Source organism: Acanthochromis polyacanthus, chromosome 4 (genome assembly GCF_021347895.1).
Source record: "Acanthochromis polyacanthus isolate Apoly-LR-REF ecotype Palm Island chromosome 4, KAUST_Apoly_ChrSc, whole genome shotgun sequence".
NCBI lineage: Eukaryota > Metazoa > Chordata > Actinopteri > Pomacentridae > Acanthochromis > Acanthochromis polyacanthus.
The window spans coordinates 45658814-45682020 of record NC_067116.1 but is presented as its reverse complement, the minus strand read 5'-3'; the positions used below and the strand labels follow the sequence as shown (position 1 = coordinate 45682020).

General features: G+C 41.2%; 1 protein-coding gene across 1 annotated transcript in view; it reads right to left on the bottom strand.

Moving 5' to 3' along the window:
• Nucleotides 1-23207, bottom strand: part of fbn2b (fibrillin 2b) — a 121560-nt gene that overhangs the window by 92120 nt on the left and 6233 nt on the right. The window contains 3 exon segments of the mRNA XM_051946915.1: nucleotides 5854-5955; nucleotides 6112-6135; nucleotides 6138-6193. Of these exon segments, the coding sequence (XP_051802875.1) occupies nucleotides 5854-5955; nucleotides 6112-6135; nucleotides 6138-6193 (182 nt within the window).

Here is a 23207-nt window from a genome sequence, read left to right as displayed (position 1 = left end):
GATTTGGGAGTTATCACATTTGGAAAAGACAAGATCCACAATGAGAGCGTTTGACTCCTTTTGGCCCCAGCTAAAACCTCTGAGGCTGATAATGTTGTGAAAGCAGTTTTCAACTCAGTAATTTGTTAAACACCGAAAACTGCGAGTCCTCAGAGGGACTTAAACCAGAACAAAGACTTGGAACCAAAAATCGATGAAGTTACGCAATTTACTGCAACTTAACTCAGACTTTGAATAGACTGGAAGGAAAACGGGATGTTTGGATCAGTACAACTACTTTACCTTCACTGTAATTCTACAGCAGAAAAACTGATGGAAGCTTCCCAGTGCTTTATCTCAGACCAAACTCTAGAAAGTATCTGAAGGAATCCTTTCCACCAAACCAGTTCCACTAAACCTTTTGAGCTGATATAACATTACAATAAGTTAATATTGTGCGTAATTTAAACATAAAATTCCTACATTAGTTGATTTGAAACTGAATTAAACTGTTATTCTGTGTAATTTAAACTAAAATGTCTGCATTAATTCATTTAAAACTGAAGATACGTTGCTTTAACTTCATTAAATTGGCTTGTTTATTTTCTTCAGCTTGAGCTCAAAAGTTTCAAGTTCAGGGAACCTAAACTCATTATTGTGTGTAATTTAAACTCATATTTCTGCATTAATTCATTTAAAACTGAATTAAAGTTGAATTAATTGCATGAAACTGGCTTGATAACTTCTATTTTTGGATTTCCAGTCCCATCTTCTATCTAACAGTTCAGACTGGTCATTTAAAACGCCTGTGACTGAGGAGGAACAGCCAGTCCCCTGAACTCATCGTAGTTTGTTGGTTAAACATGATTTCCTTTGAAGTCGTGGTTCAGAAAGACAGATGCAACCTGTGCGCATCATTTTTTAGAGAGCAGCGCCGTCTGACCTCTGACCTTCATCAAAGCTGCAGAGCGGCCAGAGGAAGGCCTTCCACGGCGATAAACTCCAAGCAACCAATTTAACAACTTTCCCATCTGCCATTCATAGAACAATAAAGTTGTCTGTGAATAAACCGATCATCAGCATCTCAGTAGCTTCCTCCTCTTCCCTGCTGTCCGCAGACCTGAACAAAAGCCAAGACAAATCCCCGCTGAGGAAAGCTGAGAGTCACAGAATCTTTTCGGTCCAGCTCCGCTAAGCTCTCGCTCTAATTTATCACTTTGCTTTCTGAAGCCATCCGTGGCCCTGAGGAACACGACTTCACAGCTCCTGCCAAAGCTCTGACACCGCAGGACATCAGGTCAGAGGCACTGGTCCTCTGGGCTTTCTTATGGCTGGAACAGATCCTGCTTTACACCTCTGGGTCACATCCAAGCGATGCTCTCCCTGTGTCTGACCTACACTTCCCTGTCCGTTTGAATAGAAGCGTGGGCGTCCGTGCATGCGTCTCTGGCTGTACAGCTCAGTGCAAGTGAAAATGTGGGATTAATGGAATGTGAGCATGTGTGAAGGGTCTGGCAGGGCCAGGCGTGACTGATGAGCTGACTTTGGCCTACTAAAGCAGTGAAGCTGAACACATTGCACGCCACTTAATGCACACGTTGGCACTCCACCTGCACACTCCCACAGCGGCGCTAAACAACAATGTTCTCACTGCATCCTGCACAGATTAACTTTGTATTTAAACCCTGCACACACTGCAGTAAGCTCTCAAAGACAAATGTGATTTCACACACTTCTTTCTGTGCACACACACACACACACACACGTCTGTAACGAAGCCCAGCAGACTGAGCCGAGGCAGCCAGACTCTCTGCTTTAATCCTGACAAACTCTGTGACCTGCAGACTGCTGCAGGACTGTTCTCTGCTGTTCTTCTGACGCCTTCCATAAGAGAAAGGTGGGAAACTTAAACTTAGGAAGACTGAGAAACAAACCTGCTCGGTGTAACAGACAACACTCACAGTCCTTTAACCCTCCTGTTGTCCTCATTTACAGGCACCAAAAAATATTGTTTCCTTGTCTGAAAAAAATACTTAAATTTAGCCAAAAATATCCCCAAATTTCTGAAAATTTGCAAAACCTTCAGGAAGAAAATTCCAATAATTCCTTAAGTTTTTTTTTTTTAAACCAAATTCAGCAAGAAAATTCTTGTAAATATTTTCAAAAATTGAGTAAAAATCTTCAAAAAATCCTAAAAATATCTAAAATGATTACACACACACACACATATATATATATATATATATCAGTAAAACTTCTAATATTTTCTTTAAGAACATTCAGTAAAAAAATAAAAAAATAAAAAAAGAACTGAAATCCAGTGAAATTCGCTGGCTTTTGGTGATTTTTTTATGAATGTTCATTTCTTTTTTCTGACCAAAAAATATTCAAAGATTTCTCAAAAATGTTGATAATGTGAACATCAGAAGTTTCACTGTGAAAATAATTGTTTTTCTACATTTTCAAACTTTAAACCGGGTCAGTTTGACCCACAGGACAACAGGAGGGATAAGGCGCTTAGCCGGATCACACAGCAAAGTGAAGCTTTGAGACATTTAGGGGACTAAAGTACGTACCAGTCATTCCAGAAAGGGAGGACATTTTACATCCCATCCATCAAATTCCAAATAATCCACGTACAAAATGCTAAAACATGCTGATGGTGCTCTCCCCTACCTTCATCCTCTGTCTTCTCCTCGGTGTGCTGCTACAGAGGCTGCAGGTGGTTCTAATCAGCATCAGCAGGTGGAGTCTGGCCAATCAGGCTCACCTGTGCTGCATGAAGTCAGACTCCACTCATCTCTGAACCATCAATAATCACTTCTATCCACCGTTCTATCAGCCTCTGGTAACTCGTCTTTTGTTTCTTCCTGGTCTGGCCTGCCACCTGCTCGGTCTGTTCCTCGTCTTCCTGGATCACCTGGTGGATCACTCCTCCACCTGCCCTTCTAGATTATTCTCCCTCTACCTTCCCTGATGTCACCACAGCCCAAAACCACCGTGATTATCACCACCTGACACACACCGAGTCTTCTTCAGCCGCTCCAGATCAAACCATCTCCCTGGTTCTTCTGCCCCGTTACCCCTCTAAGTCCCAGTCTGAGCGTTCCAGACTAGCTAAGCCTTCGAGTTGTTATTTTGGATCCTCTCATGTTTATTCTGAGTTCTCTTGGTAGCCTGTCTAACTGTAGTATTTCCAGGTTGGTGTAGTTTGGTAGTTCAGAGTTCCTTGTGAGTGCAGTCACTCTGCAGTGCTTCTGGTCTTTGTGTTCCTGCCTAGAACTTCAGGTCCGTATTTGATTCTTGGTTAACTCTAGATTCTGTGACTCTAGTGAGTGTAATCACTGTCCTGAGCCTGTCTTTCCTGCCTAGATTGCCTTCCATGGGTTAGTTTGTTCTAGGGCTTCCCTGCAGCCGTCTGGAAAACTTGGAATAAGAAGCTGAGCCAATCAATACCTATTATTGATCAATACGGAGCAGGAACCTGGGAGAGAGAAGGTTTATTTTTCAAACATTGTGAAGCCTGAATGTCCTCCAGTTCTGGAATGAGCCTCATGCTGTCTCTGCTCAGCATCACTACAGTGACACGGTGTACAGAAAGAAATGAGATAAGATGATCCACAGTCCACATTCTCTCCAGCTAAAGTCTTTAATTTGGGAATTGAATTAGAGAAAACCCTTCAAACCACTTTCCAATCCTGCTATTTGAGCTGTAAACAGTAGACTTCAAAAAGACAAAGTAAGCATCGTGAGTTCTGGAATTTTCTATTACTACTCATGTTAGCGAGGGTTCAACAGTCTGAAATCTACGTACAGAGTTACATAAGATGTTGATTTGTACAAAAATGAAAGCAGTAACAGGCATTAGCTGCCTGATGGTTTCTAGGAGCAGTCCAGGGATTTCCATCTTCCAGCCTGATTAGACGTACCAGCAGACACCTTTGACTTCTGATGGGCGAGCTGAATCCTCCTGTTTCAGACTTTATGCTAAGCTAAGAGGTAGCATGCTTCCAACAGAGCTTAAAACATGATGAAATAAGTTTTTTGTTTTATTTAAGTAACAACAAAGAGCTTGAAAATGTTAAGTTGAGAATCACGGTAGAAGGTAGAAATATTTGCACTTTTGTTGGAACAGTTCTGAGGTGATGCACCCAAAACTGATCTCATGCAAGACACTGAACCCCAAATGGTCTCAGATATGTGCACAAACTGTCACATAAATGTGATAAATCCAATCCAGTCCAATATTTAGTTCCTAACAAAATTTTATCTGCTACCACTTTAAATTCAGATTGTATTCCTTTGCAGATCAATGCACGGAAAACATGGAGGTATAGTTGGTGTTATTATGCTACTTTCTAGTCTAGTTGGAGACTCTGGTCCTCACTCGTGCAGTAAATGTCTGTATTCTCTGCATACACACTATTGCTTTTGTAATTTAGCAGACACAGACATAAATTTTGGGCTGCACCAGGCATGAACTAACCGTGATGTCACCTGTTGGTTTCAACGCCGAGAAAATGAAGCCCGGATTTTGCTACTTCCTGGTCGCCATCTTGGATTTTTTAGAGCCAGTGATGTAAAATGCGTCATCAAACAGGCTGGACCAGAGAGCAACTCGGGGCAGGACCAGTCTATGGGCAGGCCAGACTGAAGTCCTAAAGGATCTGTCAATCATTCCAGACAAGACTGTCTATCAAGTATAGCCACGCCCCCTGGCTCCGCCAACTTTAACGATTTATTTAAAATTCAGTATTGATTTATTTTAAGATCGGCCACCTGATCTCTCATTTTGACCATGAAAACTAACGGGGAAAAAATCCTGAGCTGTAGAACATCAGTCTATCAAACTTTATTTTCTCCAAAAATGAATTGGGGTCTATGGAGAAAAAGCTTTTTGGAGCCAACCCTAGCGGACGGCGTGATATTGCAAGTTTTTGACACTTCCGGGTGGGCTTCATTTTTGGAGCCAGATGCTACGTCCATCTTTATATACAGTCTATGAGCTGCACAGACATCTGAAGAGCTGCCTGTGCAGGACTCGTGCAGATGACAAAATGTACATCCTGCAGAACCTAACAGACGCTACCAAACCTCGATGTACTCACAGGGGTGGAGTTTATAAGAACAATTTATGGTTTCTGCATCTGTGAGTCCACCAGGGTGATGTAAATTTTGTCTTCCACCAACTCTGCATGAGTCTCTTCTGCAGATGTCAGCATGCCGCTCAGAACATGTGACTGTGCAGATTGTTCACAGTGCAGATGTGCCAGGAATGCAAACAGTGCTCAAAACAAATGCTTGTTATGAGATGAGAGTTTAGGAGGAGATTCTCTGTCACTGGCTCATCATTAAAAGAGCTGCAGCTGAAGCAGTCGCTGTTAGACTTTGGAGGAGCTTCGATCTCTGCATGTTTTGCATTGACGGAGTTCAAACACAGTAGGACGCTCTAAATTCTCCAGATATCTGTGATATGTCTGAGGAGATTCTTCATCATCCACACCTTTATATTCATCTTTAACAGAAGTGCAGTTAAATAAAGTAGTCACTATTAGAGGTGCCTTGATTTGCTTTTAATCAACAGTGTGAAGCTCTAAATTCTCCAGATATCCTGTGCTATGTCCACACACTGAGCTGGACAAACCTCAGTAATAATCATATGAACACAATGCTACAGTCTAATCTGTAAATGCTGCAAAAGCTGCAAAGCCTTGTGTTTTTCTGTGTTCAGTACGAGAGGCAAAATGACCATCAGCAGTTCTGTTATTCTATGAATGGAAGAACTTTCCTGAAACTGGCTCTGATCTGGCCTCCTGATGGGACTCGATGCTTGAGCTTCAGGTGTGTATGTTCATGATGAGTGAAACTACTGACCTCCACCTCCGGCTCCACAGCTTGGAGAGAGCTGACCGTTGGAACAGGTACACATGTTGGGTCTGGAGCAGAATCCATCACCGCATGAATTCCTGCAGATTGCTGGAGAGAGGAAGAGGGAGAGCAGTGGACTTCGTCGCTTCCTTTACTTTCCTTGTATTCAGTCATGCATAATAGCATAAACACAATGATCTGCTTGTTTCTTATCTTCTCCACTGAGCTTCGTATCAAAGAGGATCAAAGGATGGAGGAACTTACGAACGATACACTGGTTCCCCCCGGCAGCGTCTTCCAGCCCGGACAGCAGTACGAATGGAAGCGAGAGCCACACACATTGGGCCTGAAGAGACACAAAGACAGAACAAACAAACTTCACCATATTTCAGTAAAATCCCTAAACAAATACACACGGTTATGAGAGGTTTTGTGAGCTGCCCAAAAGCCTGCACGGTCTCTGCTTTCAGGATAAACAAAACAAACTTTGATACAAAAGCCTCCTTGGATGATGGATGGAGGCGTTTCAGAGGAGGAAATGTGAGGGGCCTGCAGCATGAGGAGGACCATTTAGTTCTCTTTCAGCGCTGAACTCTAAACTCTGGAGAACAGGATGTGTAAAGCCCCTCTTTCTCTGGAACTCCTGGCTGTCCTGTTTTCTGGCAGACGTCCAGCCGACTCATTCGGCTCTGATTTTTTACAGGCGGAGATCAAACTTTGACCCTGTCTGACAGATGTAAGAGTCATCACAGCTCGATTGGCCTGACAGGTTCACCACAAAGTTTTCCTCTGAGGAAATGTCTAAACCACATCTAGAGATGACTGACTGAACTCATGCACACACAAAGCCCTGCAGCTAACGTACAGAACACCGAGCGTTTGGTCACCAGGTTAGAACTCGGTGCATTTAGAACACGCATCAATCCAAAGATCACGCTGTAGGAGGAGGTGAAACATCTCAGCCTGCTGCAGAAAGCCCTTTAAGGAAGGGTTCCAGTGATGTGGGTTCACTAATGATATCCTTAGTGGCCTTTCAGAGCGTATAATGACGAGTATTTGTGGTCATCGGTGTCGGCGGTCGGCTGTTTGTGTTTTCTGATGCCATGACTAAGAACTGAGCGACCACAGGACGGTAAAATGGGAGAAGGCCTCGTCCAGATGCTCCTGTTAAAGTCATTTGTCACAGGGATCACATCTCTTCTGCCCCTAGGACATAATTTATTCTGACCTGGGGGCAGAATTTGTTTTAGGTAACACTGAAATAACCAGTGTTACCTGATGCTGACTGAGGACTAGTAAAAGAAGATTCAGAAAACTACTGGCAAAGCAAAGCCTGGATCCTACATTTCCCATTATGCAGCTCGGCTGTTGCTTTAATCAGACCTAATCTGCTCGTTAAATGTCCTCTTCTGAATTCTGCATATAATACAGGGTCACTCCCACCTGAAATATAATAATAATAATAATATATCTGTGTTATTTTCATAACTTTGCCTCGATGTCTTCACAGCTGTTTTCACAGCGTTCTGCCTCATAAAGAGTAAACTGACCTTCATATGGGCTGCACAGTGACGTAGTGGTTAGTGCATGGAGTTTGCATGTTCTCCCTGTGCATGCGTGGGTTTTCTCCGGGTACTCCGGCTTCCTCCCACAGTCCAAAAACATGCTGAGGTTAATTGGTTACTCTAAATTGTCCGTAGGTGTGAATGTGAGTGTGATTGTGTGTCTGTATACACACGTGGACAAAATTGTTGGTACCCCTCAGTTAAAGAAGGAAAAACCCACAATTCTCACTGAAATCACTTGAAACTCACAAAAGGAACAATAAATAAAAATTTATTGAAAATTAAATAATCAAAAACAGCCATTACTTTTGAATTGTTGATTAACATAATTATTTAAAAAAACAAACTAATGAAACAGGCCTGGACAAAAATGATGGTACCTCTATAAAAGATTGAAAACTATTTGACCAGAGTGACATGATTAACTCAGGTGTGTCATTTAATTGACATCACAGGTGTTTCCAAACTCATAATCAGTCAGTCTGCCTATTTAAAGGGAGACAAGTAGTCACCCTGCTGTTTGGTGAAAAGGTGTGTACCACACTGAACATGGACAACAGAAAGCGAAGGAGAGAATTGTCCCAGGACATCCGAAAAAAAATGATAGACAAACATCTTAAAGGTAAAGGCTATAAGACCATCTCTAAACAGCTTGAAGTTCCTGTGACAACAGTGGCTCATATTATTCAGAAGTTCAAGACCCACGGGACAGTAGCCAACCTCCCTGGACGTGGCCGCAAGAGGAAAATTGATGACAAATTGAAGAGACGGATCGTTGGAATTGTATCCAAAGAGCCCAGAGCAACCTCCAAAGAAATTAAAGGTGAACTCCAAGGCCAAGGTACATCAGTGTCAGATCGCACCATTCGTCGTTGTTTGAGCCAAAGTGGACTTCATGGGAGACGACCAAGGAGGACACCACTGCTGAAAAAAACTCATAAAAAAGCCAGACTGGAATTTGCAAAAATGCATGTTGACAAGCCACAAAGCTTCTGGGAGAATGTCCTTTGGACAGATGAGACCAAACTGGAGCTTTTTGGTAAGGCACATCAACTCTATGTTCATAGACTCAAAAACCAAGCATACGAAGAAAAGAACACTGTCCCTACGGTGAAACATGGAGGAGGCTCAGTAATGTTTTGGGGCTGCTTTGCTGCATCTGGCACAGGGTGTCTTGAAAGTGTGCAAGGTATGATGAAATCTGAAGACTATCAAGGCATTCTGGAGAGAAATGTGCTGCCTAGTGTCAGAAAGCTTGGTCTCAGTCGCAGGTCATGGGTCTTCCAACAGGACAACGATCCAAAACACACAGCCAAAAACACCCAAGAATGGCTGAGAGAAAAGCGTTGGACTATTCTAAAGTGGCCTTCTATGAGCCCAGATCTGAATCCCATTGAACATATGTGGAAGGAGCTGAAACATGCCATTTGGAGAAGACACCCATCAAACCTGAGACAACTGGAGCTGTTTGCTCATGAGGAGTGGGCCAAAATACCTGTTGACAGCTGCAGAACGCTCATTGACAAATACAGAAATCGTTTAATTGCAGTGATTGCCTCAAAAGGTTGTGCAACAAAATATTAAGTTATGGGTACCATCATTTTTGTCCAGCCCTATTTCATTAGTTTGTTTTTTTAAATAATTATGTTAATCAACAATTCAAAAGTGATGGCTGATTTTGATTATTTAATTTTCAATAAATTTTTATTTATCGTTACTTTTGTGAGTTTCAAGTGATTTCATTGAGAATTGTGGGTTTTTCCTTCTCCCGTTAAAGTACGGCGGCCCGCGGGCGGGCCGTTTTTTTATCGGTATACGCTTTTTTTTAAATAGAAGGACACTGCAAACACGATTATACAAACACTATACACACATAGAAAGCTGAGATTCTCATGAATCCGCCGGTATAAACCACTTTCAGATGTGATTACCACAGCGGGTAATATAAACACATTTATCCAACAAACAACAAGTCAAGTAAACGTGCACAGCTCACCTGTCGACGCAGTTTGGACGCTCGTTTCTGGTCATAAAAGAAGATAATCCACAAAAACCGGCCAGAACCCAAGCTTAGCCATCCAGAGGAAACAATCCAGTATAATACTTTGGCCAAAACATGTCTCGAAATAGGTAAAAAATCCAGAAAACGATCGGCTCCGTGCGCGTGCACGCGGCGCGTGGTGGCGCTGTGCGTTTCATATTCACTGCATCTTTCTATTATAACTTTATCATACACGGTCCTATTTTCTTTGTTCGCGATTCAAAATGGATACTGGAGGCTTCTCGACCGCTTCAAACCGGACTTCAACCAATCAGGTGACTCGTTTCCGCCTACTTCGGCGATTTACCCAACCATGGCCGAGTCTGACAGATATCGATTACATCACTTGATTGACTTGTTTCTCAGCAAATCACGCCGGAGGAAACGTTAGATTGACAGGCCTGGTAGCCAATGAGCTTGCTGAATGGCTTGCCTATAAATCCCGCCTCTGCCAGCGGCTTGATATGATATTTCATTCGTGAGCTCCGGGGTCCACCTGCTGTTTCTCTGTATTCCTCTCAATCTGTGTGTGTGATCGACACTGAAGCCTATCTGAAGTGATTTTTTGAGTTCTTTATGAGTTTTTGGAATGAAAATGAAGTGGAAAATGAAGTGAAAAGGAATTTATACCATTCTGTAGAGAGTGTGCACAGTGTATAAAGAGTGTATCCAACATTGACAGGGGCGGAGCATATCAGTACAAATACATGTGTGAAACACTCATTTCTTGTAGTATTGCTCTGAAATTTTGACCTGAACTATGTAAGACCCCAGGCTTTTGCAATATTGTGTTTTCAAGCTGTTGCAGTGCTGCCACACTGATTTTCAGGTGTTTTATTAGGGAAAAAATGTAGGCGAGAAAAAAAATTCATCCTAATTCAGTGTGTTCCAACATACATAACTCTGTGCCAGTAGCACCTAGAGTAATTCTGACTGCACTGGGTGAAAATTCAGGTTGTCAGCTTTCAAATGAGACCCCAACCATGCATGTACTCCAAACAGTTCAAGAACAGCATTCAATTTACTTTCTGTAAATCTCAGTAGAAATTTCGGGCGGAAATTGACCAAACCTTAAAGGGGTACCAACAATTTTGTCCACGTGTGTATGTAGCCCTGTGACAGACTGGTGACCTGTCCAGGGTGTCCCCTGCCTTCACCGAGTCAGCTGGGATAGACTCCAGCACCCCCCATGACCCTAGTGAGGATAAAGCGGTGTATAGAGGATGGATGGATGGATGGATGACCTTCATGTAAAAATTGGCAAACAGCTTCTTTAAATTAAAATGTTCTAAATCAAAAAACAGTTTCCGGACATTTTTCTTCACTGTGGGCTCATTTTTCACTTCAATATAAAGTCCTGCTCTCAGTGGAAGCAGAACAGTCATGAAGTCCAGAGAATTGTCTTTAGTGCAGAATAAGAAAGTTAAAATGGCTTTAATCATAAGACAGGATAAACAAAAGGTGAATTTCTTTGATTATTTTTCTGTTTTTACTGAAAGAAACTGGAATCTGCACGTACAAAGTTCCACAAATGTTACCAACACTGCAGAGAAACGTGGCTCTCCATAACATGAATATTTTACTACTTGCCTACCTATTTTGGCTGATGAACACAGAATTTTTTGTTTTCTACAGACTATTTTTAAATGAGACATGTAAAATAAAGTGATTTTTTTTACTATTTTAAACTGAGCCTTGGTTCAGTTTCCATCAAAGCAGTGCGCCACAGTCTACTGATTACGTTTTTACTGTTTCCGGCTCTGATAAATGCGTTCTTTTGCCAAATATTTACTGCTGCATACAGTTTCCATACACTTGGGACCCACTACTTTGTCTCAATATTGCACCTTAAACTCTGACCGCTCGTACATCTGTCTGTGGAAAATAAACTGTAGTACAAACTGTACATTTTCTGTCTCTCTCAAGCTTGTTTATTCTCATGCATGACACTCTGATATATGTTAAGTAGCTTCTGCTGCAGCAGATTGTGGGTCAGAACGTTCAGAACGTCACGCTGCAAAATGTCACCGGATGCAATAAAACATTCTGCTATTCTTGTCATACTGTGAATTGGGACGTATTAAATCTTTTTTCTGGTGTGCTATATCCTGTGGAAGTTTGCAAACCACTAAAAAACCCAGAGAAGAGACAAACAAAAATCTGAGGATCACTGGGATAAAAATGGGGGAAAAAAGTCTTAAGAAACTGTTTTCAATCAGGAAAGTTCTCAATGATGTTTCATTTCAGCTCATTTTGGCCATTTTTCATCATTTCTAGAGACAATGTTTACACATCACAACTTCCTTACCACAAAAAAATCCTGGAAAAATGCAAAATAACCACAAAAGACATAAAATTACCATAAAATAGACATAATATCAACACAAGAATAGGCAAAATTAACTAAAAAAACTAAAAATCACTGCAAATAACATACAAAATAATCCCAAAAAGAGTCAAAATCAGCACATGAAGCCACTAAATTTCAACAAAAAATGCAAAAAAAACACAAAAAGATGCAAAATAAAGAGGGAAATAGGGAAAGACTAAAAACTGTTGCAAAAAACGTGGTATCACAATAAAATGGCCAAAACTACCACAAAAGGGGAGAAAATTTCCACAAAAAATGCTAAATAGCCTAATCTATCATTTTGCACATTGACTTGTTTTTTCTGCAAAACTGAGCACAATTTTTTTTTACTTCTGATGACTTTTTCCAATGCAACACTTCATAATACACTCAAAAATGTGTTGAGAAAACAGCTACAGACAGCTGAAGCAGTAAAAGTGAACCTGGCAGCAGCTGCAGGAGTCGACCGTCTAGAAAACAACCTAACGGTCTGATAACAGGCAGAAACCAAGGACTGAAAGGTGCAGATATGAAGCTACGGTGAACTTGTTTAGTTGGCGCTGTGTGAAACAGCTGACCTCCTCCCTCCTCAGCAGATCGTATCTACGGTAACCCCGGTCGTCGCCGTGGAGATGACAGCTGGGGTTTGACTCTCTGATGGATGGAGAGCAGAGCAACACCTCCAAACACATTAGCAGATGGCACAGAGGGGGATGAACGGACAGACAAACATGTGGGCAGCCAGACAGGAGGTATTTATGTAGGTAGAGCAGAAAAAACACCAGAGGACGGGAAAAATGTGAGAAGAATTCAATTCAATTCAATTTTATTTATATAGCGTCAATTACAGTCAAATCGTCTCAAGACGCTTTACAGAACCCAAATGCCTGACCCCCAGAGCAGCCCAAAGGAGACAGTGGCAGGAAAACACCCTTTTAACAGGGAAGAAACCTCGAGCAGAACCCGGCTCTATATAGGGGGGACCCATCTGCCTGCTGGCCGGGGGGGTTGAGAGGGACAGAGGAGGGCAAGGGGGAGGGATGGGAGAAGAGGGAGGGGTGGGAAAGCAAGGAAAACACAACACACATTTGGATACATGTATGACAGGATATGTGACACAGACAAAGTATAAGCTAACATTGAAAACTGACTCATAGTTTACTCTGATGATGTACGGCTCTGACATTAAACATACTCCATATATAGCTAGCAGTAAAATTCAAGCAGTATGTAAGTTAGCATAACAGTATAGTGAAGGCAATGCAGCAAGAAGAACTCTTTAGGGACATTTGCAGAAACCGAAAGTTGGTTTTCGAGAGCAAGTGTGAAAGGAGTGAGTGGAACCGGGAGGCGGTGGGAAAGGAAGAGGAGAGAAAACAAAACAAGTTTATGTTGAGGAGAGGAGGAAGCAGGAGGAGGAGGAGTGGAAAACAGAGATATGGAAACCAAGCAGAGAGCAGCAGGAGGAGGCCAGCAGACCTCGGTGGGGGTCGGATTTCTGGGGCAAACACAAACCCAAAAAGAAAATGGACTGCAGCATTCCAACACTTAATGAGCAGTCAGGAGAATTCTTCCTGATCTATTTCCCCACAAGATTTTCCACCGTACAGACCTGGGGGACGTCAATATATGAGGGATTACCAGGGTCTGACCCCGAGGCTGAAACTCCCGTTTGTTTTTCTTCCTCCTCTTCCTCCGGGTCGACGCCTGCTCTCCTATCGCAGAGAGACGAGGCTTCAGAGGGCCCAGCAGAATGAGAAACAGCCATAAAGAGGCACTTTGAGCCTCGGGGGGTTTCCTCAATATTGAAACGTCCTACTGTTCTCAGGACTCAATCTAAAGGAGATTAACTCTTCTGTGGCCACGTCGCCGCCGTTGAAGCCGCCTCCCGGCCCGTGGATCGCTCATTACCGTCATTAATGCCAATAAAAGGAAAATGGCTGCCAGTCTGTGCAAAGAATGAAGGGAAAGTGATACTGTGGTCAGGGTTGGAGGCTGGAGGCGGTTCCATGGAGAACGTAGGACGCTAAGTGACTAGAATCACCATAAAAGTGTAAAACTGGACTCTACACGCTGCATCAACGTGTGTTTAACTTTCAACTTCAGTAAACTCATACAGATAAGATCAACGTTAACGACAAAGTGATGTGATGTCGTAGGGAACGTTCCCACAACACTGGAGAACATTATCTACGAGTTCTAATGAGTTCTTAAAGAAGAAGAATATTTTTTTTTGACTATCGCTTTTTAACGTCAACATTCAGACGACGTTCTCAAGAATGCAGATTAGGTTCCGTGTTCCAAAGGAGGAACGTTCTCAAACTAACCTTCAAAAAACATTTTCCAGATGTTCCCAAAGCCTTACGTGATCCTTATAGAATGTTCCTGTAATGCGATGTATTAACAAAGGTGGAACATTCTGCCTGGAACTTATTATAGAACGTTCTTCTATGAAACACCCTCACAACGTTCTACGATAACAAAAGAGGAACGTTCTCAGATCTACACTGAAAAAGTGTTTTCCAGATGTTCTAGAGGCCTCAGTTTATTCAGAAGGTTTTATAACGTTCCTGTAATGTCATACAGAACACATTATGGAACGTTCTACAGAAAACATTCTCACAATGTTTCATGATAACAAAGGAAGAACGTTCTCCAATCTACAGATGTTACCGAGGTCTTTACAAGACGTTCCTGTGCTGTGATATCTTAAAGGTGGAATGCTTCACCTGCAACGTTCTGAGGACGTTTTGGAGATGTTGTCAAAGAACGCACTGCAGAACGTTCTTCTATGAAACACCCTCACAACGTTCTATGATAACAAAGGAGAAACGTTCTCAGATCTATGCTGAAAAAGTGTTTTCCAGATGTTCCAGAGGCCTCAGTTTATTCAGAAGGTTCCTGTAATGTGCTACAGAACACGGCGTTCTGAGGATGTTTTGGGGACGTTGTTGATGAAACACATTATAGAATCCGTAAAACGTTCCCATAATGTTGCATGGTAACAAGGGAAGAACGTTCTCAGTGCAATATTCAGTTTTGATAACGTTTTCACCAAACATTCTTAGAACATCTTCAGTTATGCTGCCTTTAAGAAGACGTCCCTCTGAAAATATTAGTAGAACTTTCTCAGAACTTTTTTAGAACAGAACGTTCTTTATTTGGTTACAGAAAAAAGCAACATGAATCAGTCACGCTCCATTTTTTCACCATTTTTTGTCATTTTAAAGACCGATACTTAAATAATCAGGAAAATATAGCGGATTTAAACTTTAAAAAGGTCATTGTGGGTAAACTTTCAGGGCCCATATCAGCATGACTGACAGGTTCTAGACAATGAAAGAATGTTTTTATCTACATTCAGCACCAGGTTCATCTTCTAGATGTGCTTCCTTTAAATTATTTTCTGATGTAGTTATTTGCACTTCCTTCTATTTTTGTCATTTGCTTTTTCCTTCATTGCTGTGAAAATCTTCCAAACTGATGCTATTATGTCCAGATTTTTACCACATTTTCTATTCTAGCAAATCTTCCATCGCTAACTGAGACCAGAGAAAACCGTAGACGTAAAGAATCCTGAGCAGGAAGTTGGAGCTTTAGCTTTCTCCTGTTGTGGTTTCTTAGTGTTTTAGTGAAGACGTGGATAAAATTAGAAAGTCCAGAATAAACAGGTTGTGAAGCCTGAGGCTGCTCTTCATGCAGGAATCCATGAGGTCGGAGGTCAGAACAGTTCAGAGCAGCGAGGAAGGTCAGGAATGGAAAACAAGCACAGACGCCGAGTTTCGCTGAGGAGAAGTTCACAGTTGGCAGGCTGCAGGTCAGAAGTCTGATGTGGTCAGAGGTCGAGGGTCTCCTGCCTGGTATCTGAAACCCTTCAGGAAAACGTTCTGTCCTGCAGCTACACCTGGACCTGCTGCTCTGATAAAACATCTGAGGTGATAAAGGACAGCAGCTGCTGGGTTTGAACAAAAGGTTTTTGTAGGAAAGTTGTGGCGCTTATTTTCAAGCAAATGAGATCAGGAACTTGTTTAAATGAATGGAAAGAGAGTCATAACTGTAATTTCTGCTGCATTCAGAACAACCAGTCAAATCTCATTAAAAGGTCTTTAAAAGTTTGACAACTTTGCCTCCAAGTAAGTTTTAAAAAACGTTGTTTCACTCAAGTTATGCTTCCGCTCTGCATAGTTTCACCACACCAGGTTTGTGTCAATAGAATGGATTTTTGAGTTCTGATCCATTTTCTCACACCATAAAACAACATTCTCAGATTTAGTCCAGTCCACTTCTTTTTTACTAGTTTTTTTATGTAAATAAGTGATTTTTTTCTCCTATATTTGACTTAATTGAACTCAAAATGTCTAATTTCTTTTCAGACTGCTTTAGAATTTAATAACTATATTTTTGTAGGCACTGAATGAAGGAACAGCTGAGAGTCCACTCAACTCATTAAATTAAGGTTAGAACAAACTAAATTAGCATATATGCAGACTTCTCAGGATGCACTGTTAGAGAGATTAAAATCCAACAAACTCTTGTTTTACAGTTTGAGAAAACAAACATGGTGGAAACTTGCTGCGTGTCTTTCTTAAATTAAGATCTGGTTGTTTTGCTCTTCATAATATTGAATAAAGTTCTAATCAAGACAAAGGCTAGCACCGAATTCAGTCCCTCCATCAGTAGAGAAAATGATAACTTGAACTATTTTCTCAAGTTAATATTCCATAAGATGACTTTAATTAAACCAAAGAACAGTTAACTCATATTGTTTAGGCAGCAGATGAATTTAAAGTTCTAAGCGGGATGAACTTTAGAAATTTCATTCATAACATAATGTTTATGTGTTGGCTTTTGCTGTCATTGTTTTTCTGATTCATTCATTTGGTTCTGTTTCAGTTTGTGCAATGAAAAATAAAGTCTGAGTGAGCAACATGATTGGTTGGATGCTTCTTGGTTTGGCCGTTACAAAACAGATGATTGGCTGTTGAGTCGTACAGACGCCCTCTGAGGGAATTTTCCAAAAAAAATTCCATTCAGAATTCTTCAAGTGACAAGACGATCCATCATAACGTCTCTGGTATCAATCAATGGTGGGAGATTTACGAGTGTTAAAAGTCCTAAAGTTTGGTTCGCTGCCTGCTGAAGGACGCGATGGAAGATTTCATGCTTTCATATTAACTGAAGAAAGTGATGAAGAAGAAGAGAGGAAATGACAGAAAGAAAGGAAAGTACAGATGACTATGAAGAATCCTGTCCAACAGATGATCCTGGTGTCAAATGTAGTAAAAATGATCCTTTCATTGTCTATCACTAGTTCTGACCAACCACCTATCACACATGCTGATATGAGCCTTAAAGTTTACCCAGAATGCACTTTTTACAGTTTTCTCCATCCTCATATCATCATACTTCCACCTCCATGCTTCACTGTCAGGACTATGCATTCACTGTGGTACTACTGGTCAGAAAAGACACAAAACTACCACAAAGAGACAGAAAATGTCTACAAAAATGCACAAAACTACCACAAAGGCACACAATCACTGGTAAAGTTTACCCAGAATGCATTTTAAAAGTTTTCTCTGGTGAATTATCAGAAAACAGAAACACATCCAGAGAACCAATTATTGATTCTGGGACTCTGTCATTAAACTGCTGCACTTTTACTGTTCAAACTGAGACATCCCATAATATTTATTCCCATACTTTTATTCTTTTATTCTTTTTAACTGTTTTAACTTATCCTTTTTTGTGATTTTTATTACATGTATCTTGCACTGATGGAGATGCTCTAAATCTCATTGTACTTGTGTATAGTGACAATAAATGGCATTCTATTCTACTGATGCTCAGAGTTGGTTACTGAAACTGAAAAAATTCAAGTCACCCTGGACATTGTTTTGAATAATTCTGAACTGTTTTGAAGTGACCGTGGGCACTTTTTTGGCCATTTTGCTGAATTTAGAACAGGTCTTCAATAATTTTGGTCAATTTCAAGTAACTTTGGAAAACTTTTGCTTCATGTTGAACTACAGTTTGACCCCTTTTTGCTTTTTGAGGTATTTTGAACAATTTGCAAAGACTATGTGACAAACATTAAACTGCTGCAGGTTTACTGTTCACATTACGATACATCCCATAATACTGATGCTCACAGTTGGTTATCAAAAAAATGAACAAATCTGGACTTAGTCTTTAGATTGTGAAACCTGGAGTGGATGTAAAACTGATGTGGTTGCAGTTTTCATAGGTCTGCCTGCTGGACTCATGAAGTTCTGAGGTGAAGAAATGATGAAAAGCACAAAACTTTGACCCACTCCGAAGAACTTAAAGTATTGGTACTACTCCTTTAAGTAGTACCACATAATAGTATGATTATTGGATCTCTGAAAATAATCATACTGTAAAGGTAAAACTTTTCATGAATTTATTAAAGTTATTGTAGATAAAAATCAGCTGATTGTGAGGAGGTCTGATGGGAGATGCAGACTGATTTATTATCATGGAATCACCCACTGATTGCACAAACTGCAAAGCATATTTCAGTCTTAAAAACTACTCAACTGTGGTTTTTCAAACAAATGAAACAGTGAATAATCTTGGCAGTGTTGACTTTATAACTCCTCCTGATAAAGATCTGAGTGGTTACAGAGCCCACAGTAAATATCCTGTACGTTACAGTGACCCTCTGACTGACACCAGATAAAGCCGTATAGACAGTAAAACGTCTACTGCGGTCGACCACCAAACCACAGAGGGGACATTTGTTTATTGCTCTGTTTAAATAAAAATAAATGTCTCTCTGAAGTGAGACGATTTGCGGTGAAGCTAATATTGTTTATCAGACATGCCGTTCAGCAAAAAGCAACTGTAAAACAAACACCACTCTGCACAGAAATAACCCCGTCTGTACGTCTGCGAATGCGTTTTGTCACCGAGTGTATGTGGAAACGTCAAATGTAGGCAGTAAACTGATGGTTAAATCTCCTCATACAGTCTGAGCACTTTAATCACAGACCACACGCCAATCAGCTGTCCCAGATAATCCCGCCTTTACAGCTCGCTCTGAGCCTACAGTAAACGCAGACACATAAAAACCCAAAATGGAAGCTAATGCACATAAAACACAGACGGAAAGTGGCATTCTTTCAGTCATGTCGAGTCTAAATTCTTCTCAAGCTTATTTCTTGGTCTTTTCTCCCTTTCTGTGCTCAAACTACTCAGCATGTCGAGGTGAAACGGTTCCTTCTGTGGAGCCAAAACGGGGAAATTCCTTCATTCTCTTGCAAAGTAGGCATATGCCAAGACAGACTGTAAATAGAGGAGCAAATCCAGGCCATCAGGGTGGTACTGACATTATCCTGGACGGGACTGGAGTGAATAAATGTAATTCTGTGCTGTGGGGCTGAACGTCTGCCAAGCGTCTCTACTCAACAGACGCTGGGAAAAACTGTGAGCTAATAAGGTGGGCATATGCAAAGAAAAAAGAAAACCTGGCAGGATTTTTCAACGCTAACCTACAAGTGAGCTTATAAGACAATAAAAATTCACTTCTTTTAGTTGGAAGGACATGAGAAAGAAGACTCATAAAGCAGACTGGCTGCTCTACCAACCAGACAGTCAATCACAGACGGGTGAAACAGGAGGTGTGATCAGATTCACCCCGGTGGACCGATGCCAGCCAGCAGTGTGCTGCAGGAGCCAATAAATCAGAGTCAGTCAGCGTCAGGCCAGAGACAGACCAGGGGATGTGGAGCTCCAGCCGGCAAATAAACAGAGAGCACCCCAGCCCAAGGCCGGCGTAATGACCATCATTAAAGCAGCCTCCCTCCATCTCCCACACAGAGAATCTGGGAAACGCAGCGACTTACTGACAGCAGTAAGACAGAGTGAGCTAGTTCAGGAATGAGCTGTAGTAAATCCAACAACTCCTGTGTAAGAAACACCAAGAAGAGACTAATAATAAGACAAAGAAACTGGCACAATGTGATCTCTTCACCATTAAGGATTCTATCCAGAGGCAGCTTGATGGAACCGACTCATGTAGACGACTAACTTCACCTGACTTTAGAAGAACCATGATCAATTTCTGCCAACAGCTTTCAAACTGAAAATAAATTCAGAATGTCAGGCCTGTGTACTTTGGCAGACTGTCGCTGTAAAGTTAGCCGTTTGCTAGAGTTAGCTAGAATTCTTCTTGGCTTTGAAAAGGTTCTGAGAAAGTTCTGCAAAGTTCTAGTCTTGCTTTCAGCTAGAAGTTTCTTCCTAGGTGACAGAATGCTCTCCTTAAAGACAAGATATGTCACAGCCCTCTGTTTCCAAGGAGCTGGCTCATCAGGGTGATGACGAGCGGCTGTGTGGAGAGCAGTTAATTAATTTAGTTTAATTTCTTGAAGTCCTCCTTTTGAGTATTGTTTCATTTTAATTTCATTAAATCCTTTTTCTTATTTACCCCTCTGCCTGTTGCCTGCTGCTTGGGTTCACACGCTCCCATTTCATGACAAGATAAAGTTCTCTAAAAGCATTCTTCTTATAACAGCTGCCAAATGGTGCAGTTCTGACACTCTGGTGGGATTGGTTCAATGAACTAACTTTACCTGATTTCAGAAGAACCGTGATCATTTTCAACTGTGGCTTCTCAAACTGACAATAAATTCACAACATTAGTCCAATGTACTTGGATCAGACTGCCTCAGAAAAGTTATTGCTAGTAACTGTAAGCAGGGAACGCCTACCAACCCAGCTAGAATTCTTTTTGACTCTAAAAAGGTTGTGAGAAAGTTCTGCAAAGTTCTACTCTTGTTTTCAGCTGGAGGTTACTTTAAAGTTCACAGAATGTTCTTCTTAAAGGCTCAAGGATTCTGTCCAGAGGCAGTTTGATGAAACAGGCTCACATGTGGATAATGAACTTCACTGGATTTTAGAAGAACCGTGATCATTTCCATCCATCAGCTTCAAAACTGAAAAATGAATTCAACATGTCGGGTCTATGTGAACTGGCCAGATTGCTGCAGGTCAGTGAAGGTTCCATTTTTCTTGTTCTTCAAAGTTCTGTTCCAAGAATGTTCTTTTTAAAGGTTGAATAAGTTTTCCTAAGACTTCCTTCTCAGAATTTTTGCTGAATTTTGTCTACAGCAACGTCATTGGAGGTACTTTTAAATTTTTATTATTGGAAGCAACTCTGCTTCTTTCTTGCTCTGAATATGTTGTGAGAAAGTTCGGCAAAGTTCTAGACATATTTTTTTGAAAGAAGTATTCGTCAGTTCCAAGAAAGTACTTCTTAAAGGCAGAAAAAGTGTTATAAAGGCTCTCCTATGACATTTGCTGAATGCTGCATTACTGACGGTCTGTTGACCGACTGTAAGACACAGTTGTGGGTTTCTGTGTAGTTTAGTTAGTGAATGAGTTGTAGTAAAATCCAACATCTGGTCCACATAAAGATTAATAAACTGTCAAAACACTGATTCATCATCACAAATGTGATTTCTTCACCCTCAGGGCTTCTGTCCAGTGGCAGTTCGATGAAGCAGACTCGCATACAGATGACTAACTTCACCTGATTTCAGAAGAACCATGAAAATTTTCAGCCAGCAGCTCCAAAACCGAAGAGCAAATTCAACATGTTCGGGCTTTAGCAGGTCACAGGAGGCACCATGAAGTTACTAACTGTTCTCCTTCTGTATCTGCTGGATGTTGTTTGTTCTTAGAATGATCTGGGAAAGTCCTGCATCTGTAAAGTTCTAGTAATGTGTTGAGCTGGAAGGTTTTATTTCCAAGAATGTTCATCTTAAAGGCAGTTTAAAGTTCTCGAAAGACCAGGAAGCACCTAGCAATGCAGCTAGAATGTTTTTTACTCTAAAAACGTTCTGAGAATTATTTTAAAGTTCTACTAATGTTTTCATCAGTTCCCAGAATGTTCTTCAAGACAGGATACTCTTCTTCTAACATTTGTCGAATGTTGCATTGCTGAAGGTCCAGTGCGATTGTTGCCCAACAGGAAGACAGAGTCCCCACGATTCTTCTTCAAGGCAGGATAAGGATCTCTAAAGACTTCCTTCTCAAAGCATTTGCCGAATGTTGCATTGAGAACATCCTTCCTTCCACATCATGTGGGAATGTTTCATGGAAAAACCTTCTATAAGGTGTTCCCGCAGCAGCGTCCCCAAAATATCCTCAGAACATTGCAGTAAAACCTCATCTGAGGCCTCGATCACACCTTGAAGACATCTTTTAAATGTTGCTTTGAGAACATTCTGCTGTTGGTGTAACACCACTGATGACTCGGTCAACATCCGCCAAACATCCTTTAAAAGCTCCAATTAAAACATTACGTCTTAGTTAGCATTAACCTTCGAGTAAAGTTATTTCTAACAGGAAATATCCCTAAAAGGCTGAAACCTTTTCTTTAAAACATGTAATGGAACATTTCCTGCTTGTTGGGAAAGGAAGATTAAAACAACATGAAAAAGAACATTTTGTGGAGGAGCTTCAGCGTTGTGGTGGTCGTAGCCCAAAGCCCAGCATACCAGTAGAAAAGATGATCCATAGTCTCACTACCTGTTTACTGCATTTCATTCCCAACAATGCGGTGCTTCCAAAACTTAATAACGTAATGAAAAAAGTCTGCAGGCTTTTGTTACTTGTTCTCATGAAACCACAATCAGCTATTGTGCAACGTCGCCTGCTTCCTTCTCCTCTGGCTGCCTGGTAGACAAACTGTGAGTGTGAATAATTCTCCATTCAGTTCATATACTTCTTTTTTTCTGTCTGATTCCAGTCTTATAGCTCAGTGGACATTTGGTGCTACGACTCTGTCTCTGTTGCTCTGAAAGCTAAACGTAGAACATGTCTTTTATTTATATTTAAAAGCAGAATGAAGCCAATTTTCTTTATTTAACATGGATAAACACTTTAAATATTAGCCAAAATGAGTGACAAATCGGTCGAATCTATTTCTGTCACACAGCTGGATGTGTTTTTAGAGAAAACACCAGTTCTAAGAGCTTCACCCTGCTCTGCTAATGAGCCACAACCAAAAACTTTTCTCTTTGTTCGCTGTTTCTCCACAACTTTCTCTGCCAATTAATCCTCCAGCTCATCTCTGTTTTCTGTCGTTCATACCTTTCCTGTCCCCTTGTTTTTCCTTCTGCCTCTGTCACCTACAGCAGTGAAACAAATGCCCCTTTTCATACCCCCCCCCCCCCCTCGGGTGATACGAATACCTCATTTCCTGCGGCTTGGCACTGGGGGAACCATAAGCTGGGACAGATGGGAGACTGATTGGAATAACTGATGCAGACACTGAAAAAAGGCCTCCAACAAAACATTCTTTGTTTTTCAAGAACAGGCGAAATATACAATGAAATCCCTTTGACTGACGGATGTTCCACACCCTGATCGGTCTGGT